Source organism: Grammomys surdaster, unplaced genomic scaffold, assembly GCF_004785775.1.
Source record: "Grammomys surdaster isolate TR1022 unplaced genomic scaffold, NIH_TR_1.0 724, whole genome shotgun sequence".
In the NCBI taxonomy this organism is placed as follows: Eukaryota; Metazoa; Chordata; class Mammalia; order Rodentia; family Muridae; genus Grammomys; species Grammomys surdaster.
Window position 1 is genome coordinate 10019 of NW_021605143.1, and position 9385 is coordinate 19403.

Sequence of the window (9385 nt, forward strand, 5' to 3'; positions counted from 1 at the left end):
TTAATTATTGTATTCTATATTGATAGAAATGTAAGTTTTTTTTTTGTTTAACTCTTCCATATTGATAGAAGTTTAAGAGTTTTGTTTAATTGTTGCAAACCGACCTGGCCCATGCTGCCCCACATTTGGGTACCAGGTGACCCGGCCCACGGGTCAGTCAACAGGGTCTAGCAAGAGAGAGAGTGGGCATGGAGGGGCAAGAGATTCGAAGAATGGAAAATGTTCATCAGAGAGTGCTCAGCTGTTGCAGGCTGTTGAAAACAAATCTCTTGTCAGGGTATATGGCCCAAGATGGCTGCAAAGATGACAGCCGCTTTCTGCTAGGAGTCGGCTCCCAACAGCAAACTGATAGAAATTTAAAGTCATTTTGCTTGAACTATTGTATATTAGTAGAAATTTTAAAAGAACTTCAAGGTTTTTGTTTAATTATTCTGTATTGCTTGAGATTTAAGGTATTTGTTTAATTATTTAAGTTGATAAATGTTTAAATTATTTTGCTTGAACTAATGCATATTGATAGATATTTCTACATACGTGTAAAACTCCCTAACTTATACTAAAATTTTTATGTTTTCTGAGATCTACTAAGTGAATTGAATGGGAACAGGAAGGAAAACGCTAGCTGGGAGCTGCTTGTCGTCAAGTTGGTCACGCCAGTGTGGAAAATGTGTTGTTGACTTTTCCATATGTTGGAGAGGGGATCTAAAGCAAAACAGGTCATATTTCATATTCCTAACCACAGAGAGTCAGCTATGGTCTTTCTGTTGGTATAGGATGACAGTTGGTCTCCAGAATTTCCATGGTAGAGAAGAGCAGGCAAACTGAGAGCAGAGCTGGCAGCACATTCAGCAGGACATGCAAAACCTTTGTAGAGTTAGTGACTGACTCTGAGTGAGATACAGTGAATGAAAAACTTACCGTATTCAGATCAAGTCAACACAAGAGGCAGGAGCATTGTCCCTAATTAAGGAAGCCAAAATTGCAATCTGAATATTTCATAACGTTTTCAAATAATCTAGATGTGACATCTCTGTTTGTAAAGTTCTGTCCTTTCAACTCTGCAAGCTCACCTTCAGGACTCAGCCCAGCCCATCTGTACCATATATAAGCCACTGATCAGAGCTCCATACACTCATCTGTTCAGCTCTGCCCTGCCTCTCTCCACTTCCAAGCCTTCTCACTTCAAGGAACCATGTCTTACCAAACCACCATCAAGAATCAAACCAGCCACCGAGGCTACAGTGCCAGCTCAGCCAGAGTGCCTGGGCTCAACCGCTCTGGTTTCAGCAGTGTGTCTGTTTACTGCTCCCGGGGCAGCGGTGGCTCCGGTGCAGTGTGTGGACAAGGTGGCTCTGGCAGCAGGAGCCTCTCTGGTGTGGGGAGCTCCAAGAGGATCTCCATCGGAGGGGGCAGCTGTGGCATTGGAGGAGGCTATGGCAGCCGATTTGGAGGAGGCTTCGGCTATGGAGGAGGAGCAGGAGGTAGATTTCACTTCGGAGGTGGAGCTGGCTTTGGTGGTGGCTATGGGGGAGCTGGCTTCCCTGTGTGCCCACCTGGAGGCATCCAAGAAGTCACCATCAACCAAAGCCTCCTCACTCCTCTGAACCTGCAAATCGACCCCACCATCCAGCGGGTCAGGACTGAGGAAAGGGAGCAGATCAAGACCCTCAACAACAAGTTTGCCTCCTTCATCAACAAGGTGAGACATGGTCCTTCCTAGAGCAGCCTGTGTGTCTGCAGTGAATGCTGAAGAGAGGTGGGCAGAAGAGGCTTCAGGCTTGGCTCTGATATTGCCTCTGTTTCTAGTTAATCTCTGCCCTGGTACTGTGCTCCTCTTCAGTTAGAGTGGCATCTGTAAATCAGGATCAGAGTTCCTCTTCTCCAGAGCTTGCCCCATAAATGTATCTGGTTACAATGTACTGAGATTTTCTAAAGACTCACAGAACAGAGGACTGTAGTGACATGGAAGTCTTTATCTATATATAGTGCAGTTGGGAGCCATGCCAGCCTCACCAAGCTGCAGCACACTCCAGCAACATGCTGCTAGGCTGCCAGCGCCCTGCATGAGTACTTTGCCATCCTTAGAGAGGTGACTTTGGGAACTTCACTCTGGATTGTCCCTCTCAGACACAGAACCAGGTTCTACCTATATTGAATGGGTTTAGGCAGGCAGCCTGAGAGGGCACACATACTAGTGAAGGGGTCATAGAAGGATGAAACTCAAACTTCTCCCCCTCACACTCGCTCCTCAGGTGCAGTTCCTGGAACAGCAGAACAAGGTCCTGGAAACCAAGTGGGCCCTGCTGCAGGAGCAGGGCACCAAGACTGTGAGGCAGAGCCTGGAGTCTATATTTGAGCAGTACATCAGCAAGCTCCAGAGACAGCTGGATAGCATTCTTGGGGAGAGGGGCTGCCTGGACTCAGAGCTGAGGAACATGCAGGACACTGTGGAGAACTACAAGAGCAAGTGAGTTATGAAGAAGGAAGAATCCAGTTTTTTAAAGTGTATAAAAATGGCAACCCAAATGTAGATATGGACTCCATGAATAAGAATTCAGTCTCCTAACTTAATAAAAATAGAAGCCCTAATCTAAACAAGGGCTCCATGATTTAAGAAAGTTTGGTTATGGAGATGAAAATGACAGCTTCTTGTCAAAGAGCAAACTCCCAGTGTGAAGGAGGGTTATTTAATGATAGGGGAAAGAAAAGGAACAAACTAGTTAATAAAAAATATCACCTTTATCCAGATGTGGGTAAGTTATAGGAATGGCATCTGGGTCAGAGGCTGCCACTGATGCCGTCAACCTGCTGCCTACAATGCAATGCACCCTTCTTCTTCTAGATACAAAGATGAAGTCCACAGGCACACAGCAGCTGAGAATGAATTTGTCACCCTGAAGAAGGTGAGCTGACTAATCACAGAGATGCTGTCTCAACTGAAAGACAGAAATGGCCTTACCCGTCTGGTCCATTCTAGAGAAGTGGTGGTCATGGAGACAGAGGTGAATGGTCTCGGCAAGAGAGTTAACCAGATTCTATGTTGTTCATGGTTTCTTCAGGATGTAGACACTGCCTACATGAACAATGTTGAACTGCAAGCCAAGGCAGGCAGTCTTACAGATGAGGTCAACTTCCTGAAAATTATTTATGATGCAGTAAGTCCCCAAATTCTCCCCTTCTCTCTCTTCCTCCTTCACACTTCCTTTATATTCTCCTGTGCAAAATCAGGACCTCTATGATCTTCACAGTCAGAGATGACCATGGCTCTTTCTGTTCTGCAGGAACTGTCTCAGATGCAAACTCACATCTCAGACACATCTGTGGTCCTCTCCATGGACAACAACCGCAGCCTGGACCTGAATAGCATCATTGCTGAGGTCAAGGCCCAGTATGAGGACATTGCTCAGAGAAGTCGGGCTGAGGCTGAGTCCTGGTACCAGACTAAAGTGAGTGTTGGTGTGGAGTCTATTGTGGATGGGCGTGACCCACCTTGAACTCTATAAGTTTTGACTTTTATATTGGAGACCCGTTAAAAAAAATTCTGGTATTATCTCAGCAAATGCACTGTGTATATGTGCTATAGAATGATGTTTTATTCTAAGAGCAAAAGAACCCAGAGATAGATGCAAAGTTGCCATAAATGGGGTCCATGGCTCTCATTGCTTGAGCTGTACTTTGAACAATGGTCCTCAGCAGACACTAGAGAACAATTTCACTTCTCGAGGGAACTATGGAGTCTGTGGTCTCCTAAAGCTTCTCTTGAGGAAGCCATCATATCCATGATAGTGCGTGACACTTAGAGGTGGATTTGCTTCTGCACATAAAAACTCACATAAACGTTCTCTGTCGGATTGACCTTCAGTATAAGGAGCTGCAGGTCACAGCTGGAAGACATGGGGACAACCTGCGCAACACCAAGCAGGAGATCGCTGAGATCAACCGCATGATCCAGAGGCTGAGATCTGAGATTGATCACGTTAAGAAGCAGGTGGGGTGTACAGAGAAATGTTTGGGTTGCTGGTCATTGCTTCCTGTCCTCTAACTCTTGCTCCCTGCAAATCAAGGTCTTGGGGCTCAGCTTCTCCAGAGATGCATATTCCAAGACTGTTTTTTTTTTCTCTCTGTCCAGAATGTGAAGCTGGAAGATGCCATTGCTGACGATGAGCAGCGTGGGGAGATGGCCCTGAAGGATGCCAGGGGCAAGCTGGAAGGGCTGGAGGATGCCCTGAAGAAGGCCAAACAGGACATGATCAGGCAGCAGAAGAACTACCAGGAGGCTTTGAATGTCAAGTTGGTCCTTGATACCGAGATTGCCACCTATGAGGAGCTGCTGGAGGGAGAGGAGGACAGGTGGGTAACTATATACTACAACCCCTGAGGACACCTCCATGTTGTCATCACTGAGCACAGGATGAGGAAGCACTAGGTGTGGCCACAGTGGTCCCTTTGAGAAATTCCTTGCTGTGCTGGAGAGATGGCTCAGTGCTTATGAGCACTGTTTGCTCTTTCAGAGTTACTGAGTTCAATTCCCAGCAACCACATCATGGCTCACAACCATGTCTACTGGGATCCAATGCCCTCTTCTGGTGTGTCTGAAATCAGCTACAGTGTACTCGTATACATAAAGTAAATGAAGAAATATTAAAACAAAACAAAAAACCCACCTCTTTCCAGGGGATTCTCCCTGAACTTTCACTGGACTGAGGGTTCTCTCATTCGGACTGAAGAGATACCTGCCTAGTTCTTACCTGCTGCTTTCCTCTCCTAGATTGAATGGTGAAGGTGTTGGACCAGTCAACATCTGTAAGTACTCTGCTTGCCAGCCTCCCCTTCTCCTGCCCTTGTTACTGGGTCAGCTGTTCACAGTGTGCTCACCATGCCTGTGGTGTCCCTTTCCTCCTTCACAGCTGTGGTGCAGTCCACCATGTCCAGCGGCTATGGCAGCAGCTTAGGCCTGGGAGGAGGCAGCAGCTACTCCTATGGCAGTAGCCATGGCCTTGGAGGTGTCTTCAGTGCTGACAGTGAAAGAGGCAACAGTGGTGTCCCCATCTCCTCCGGTGGCAGCTCTTCTACCATCAAATACACCTCCACCTCCTCCAGCAAGAAGAGCTACAGGCACTGAAGTCCCAACCATCAGAGCTTGTCCTAGACCCCAGCTGCTCTCGCTTTAGAGTTCTGTGCTCAGGGGCTTCTCTTTGCTTTCCTCCCAACTATGCTCTCTCCTTGGGACTGAGGAGGCTGGGTCCTGTTGCTCTTCTTTTTGTCCCCATGGCTCCCATCTTCTCATTGACATCCTCTGAGCTCACATCACACTTCACTCCCACTTGCTGCTTCATTTTGTATTTTGTTTCCAGGCTCCTGATTAGCTAGCTCTATCTCTGGGGTGCCTGTGAAAGTGTGTGTCTGTGCCCTTCATTCTGGAAATCATTGGCTGGATCCTATTCAAGAAATGAGCAACTCCTTTTTAGTTTCCAGTGACCAGCGAAACTCCATCTTTCAACATCATAAACCTCCCTGTGCGTAACTGTGACTGCCCAGTCACTGGTCCTTTGATGTTGAGTCTATGCTCATGTGATGTCTTCTCTGCTCTTTGCTTTCTTGAAATTGCTAAATAAAGCGGGGTTATAAATAAAAACTTTTTCCACGTGCATTTTTGGTTGCTAATTGTTTTAAATTAGATGTTCAGTAGCCTTGCTTGATTTTACTGAAATTATCCTATGGCTCAATATATTTAAGTTGATGTTGGCTAAGGGCTTAATATAAACTGGCATTCATTATATTCCTTGTATTTATAACATATCCAGAAATTTTATCTTGAAGGGTGTTATGTTTTGGCAAAGTACTTTTCTGCCTCTAATGAGATGACTATATGATTTTAATATTCCAGTTTGTCAATATGGTGGATTCCATTAACTGATTTGAACCATTCCTGCATGTCAGTGATGTAGCCTTCTTGACCACAAAGGATGATCTTCTTGGTGTGTTCTTTGATTCATTTTTTTCAAGTATTTTATTGAGACCTTTTGCATCTACGTTCATAAGGGAAATTGGTCTCTATTTTTTTTGTTCATTTATTTATTTTTATTGGGTATTTTCTTTATTTACATTTCAAATGTTATTCTCTTTCCTGGTTTCCCCTCTACAAACCCACTACCCCTACCCTCTACCCCTGCTTCTATGAGGGTGTTCCCCCACCCACTCACTCACTCCTGTCTCCCCACCCCAATATTCTCCTACACTGGGACATCGAGCCTTCACAAGACTAAGGGCTTCTCCTCCCATTGATGCCAGACAAGGCCATCCTCTGCTACATATGTGGCTAGAGCCATGGGTCCCTCCATGTGTACTCTTTGGTTGGTGGTTTAGTCCCTGGGAGCTCTGGGGGGTCTGCTTGGTTGACATTGTTGTTGTTCCTATGGGGTTGCAAACCCTTTCAGCTCATTCAGTTCTTTCTCTAATTCCTCTATTGAAGACTCTGTGGTCAGTCCAATGGTTGACTGTGAGCATCTGTATTTGTCAGGCTCTGGCAGTCTCTCAGGAGACAGCTATATCAGGTTCCTGTCAGCAAGCAATTCTTGGCATCCACAATAGTGTCTGGGTTTGGTGACTGTATATGGGATGAATTCCCATGTTGGGCAGTCTCTGGATGGCCTTTCCTTCAGTCTCTGCTCCATACTGTCTCCATATTTCCTCCCACCCATGAGTATATTGTTCCCCCTACTAAGAAGGACCAAAGCATCCACACTTTCTGAGGATCTGCCAGATTGATTTCCAGAGTTAACTGGTCTCTTGTCAGGAGCGACCCTGCTTATACATTAACTCCTTACAAAGTCTTGGCCTCTGTGGGAAAGCACTAAGAAAAAATAATCATAGATCTTATAGATGGGTAGCCTTTGGTGGGAAAGTACTAGCTTAGATCAGAACAAATGGCCATAGATCTTATGGGCAGGTACATAGTGGCCTGTTCTGCCCTGCTTCTTCTGTGAACTTTTCACCCAGCCAATATCCTGTTCTTGAGAACATCTGTATTCCTCCTGAGAACACCTGCACTCCCCAGAAACAAAGAAGACCCTATGTCATCCCCCTCCCTATATCCTGCTTCTTTGTGTATATAACCTGTGTGGGAACAATTAAAATTTGACAGCTTGATCAGATCTCTTGACTTGCTGTTCTTTCTTTGTGTGCCCTTGTCCCCCAGTTCTCTCTTCCAGGTCCTCTGATCCCAGTTCACTGCCCCATGAACTGGGGAACTATTCTATTGTTTTTTAAAATTTTATTTATTTATTTTATGTGTATGAATGCCCAATTTATAGGAAGAAGGCATTAGATCCCAGGATAGATGGTTGAGAACCACCATGTGGTTTCTAGGAATTAAAGAACTCTTGAAGAGTAGATAGTGCTCTTAACTGTTGCGCCATCTCTCCAGCCCCTCATTATTTGGTTTTTATGTGGTTTGGGTATCAGGGTTACTTTGACCTCATAAATGAATTGGGTAATGTTCCTCCTGCTTCTATTTTGTGGAATAATTTGAGGAGTATTGATGTTAAGTCTTCTGTGAAAACCTACTAAAATTCTGCTCAAACTTCACCAGATTCTGGGTCTGCTCAAACCCCACCAGGCTCTGGGATCAATTTTGGTTGGGGACTTGTAATTACAGCTTCTCTTTCACTAGATGTCATATATTGGCTTCAATGACAATCAGATATTAACTTTGGTAAGTGGTATATCTGTGGTTGATTTGAGTTGTAGAACATCTGTATCTGTGCAGGCTCTTCTGACTTTGGGGTCTCCATTGAAGAGTCAGGTGTCATTCTTATAGGTTTGCCTTTATATGTTACTTGGCCATTTTCCCTTGCAGCTTTTAATATTGTTCTTTGTTCTGTATGTTTAGTGTTTTGATTATTATAAGCTGTGAGGAATTTCTTTTCTAACACATTCTATTTGATGTTCTGTATGCTTTGCATACCTTTACAGACTTCTCCTTTAGGTTAGGACATTTTCTTCTACGATTTTGTTGAGAATGATTTATGTGCCTTTGAGCTGGTCTTCTATTCTTTCCTCTATTCCTGTTATTCATACATTTGGTCTTGTCATCGTGTATCAGATTTCCTGGACGATTTGTACCAAGATTTTTTAGGATTTAACATTTTCTCTCACCAAAGTCTCCATTTCTTGTACAGAGACACTGTACAAGATCAATGTCTGAGATTCTCTTTTCTGTCTTTTGTATTCTGCTGGTGAGGCTTGCCTCTAGGGGTTACTTTTCAGTTTCCTAAGTTTTTCAGTTCCAGGTTTCCCTCAGTTTGGGTTCTCTTTATTGTTCCTATTTCTACTTTCAGACTTTGGATGGTTTTATTAACTTCCTTCCACCATTATTTTGTGTTTTCACAGGTCTTTAAAAGGGATCAATTGGTTTTCTCGTTAAGGTCCTCTACCATAATCACTAAGACCACTTTAAGATCTTTGCTTCTTCATCTGTATTGTAATTCTCAGGGCCTGCTGTCCTAGGGTAGCTGGGCTCCTCTACAGGAGAAATATTTTCATGGCTGTTGTTATTTTTTTTATACTGGCCCCTAGGTATCTTGGTTTGGGGCGATTGTAATTCTAGATTCAGATATCTGGTCTTGCCTTTGTTGTGTGGGTGTTTTGTTCCCAGTTTTCTATTGCCATATTTCATTCATAAGGTGTGGTAGATGTGTGTTGCTTATTAAGGAGTTCTGTGACCCTGCTAGGAGTGACCAGTAGGATTTTCAGGTAAAATGTGGTTTTAGGAATAGGGAGCTGACACTTAGAAATGAGAATGGGCTGGAAAGGATTAGGGAGAGGCAGATCCCTAAGGAAGGAAGGAAGTAGCGTGTTGTACCAGCAAAAACTGCACCTTCAAGAAAGACGAGGAGAGAACATTTCAAATATGGAACACACAATATGAAAGAATGATGAGTATGTCTGCTGGCAGTTTCACTATTCTAGGTTGTAACCTTCCATGCAGAAAATATGACATCCCCAAAATCTATACAATTATGGTTTACAAATAAAAGCTACATCAAGTTAGACACTAAAGCATGGGGTCCTAAGAGATGGCTTAGTGAATAAGAACACTTGTTGCTGTTTCAGAGGAGTCAGGATCAGTTCGCAGCACCCAGACAGAGACTCACAATCATGTGTAAATTTCAAGAGAAAATATAAGAGATTAATATAAGTATGGACTGGAACAGCTGGAAAGGCTGTCTCGTCATCTGGGATTAGCACTCCTTTCTGAGGCTGATCTAGAAGCAAGTTTCTGGATACAGTATCACTTTGAGGCAGGATCTATCAGGGAGTTGGAACAGTTTGTCTCAGCATCTCAGCATCTCTGCATCTCTGCATCTCTGCATCTCAGCATCTC

At 44.2% G+C, this 9385-nt stretch overlaps 1 protein-coding gene across 2 annotated transcripts; it reads left to right on the top strand.

The window, feature by feature from the left end:
* Window positions 1-1192: 1192 nt before the first annotated feature.
* LOC114633625 (keratin, type II cytoskeletal 6A-like) lies at window positions 1193-5122 on the top strand. Of its 2 annotated transcripts, none has more exons than XM_028782192.1 (9): window positions 1193-1699; window positions 2253-2467; window positions 2843-2903; window positions 3060-3155; window positions 3282-3446; window positions 3863-3988; window positions 4130-4350; window positions 4769-4831; window positions 4897-5122. In XM_028782192.1, the coding sequence occupies exons 1-9, from the start codon at window positions 1193-1195 to the stop codon at window positions 5120-5122; spliced, it is 1680 nt and encodes a 559-aa protein (XP_028638025.1). The 2 variants fall into 2 exon arrangements, with proteins under 2 accessions (XP_028638025.1, XP_028638026.1); XM_028782193.1 differs by having other exon boundaries at window positions 4769-4803; window positions 4908-5122.
* The last annotated feature ends 4263 nt before the right edge of the window (window positions 5123-9385 follow it).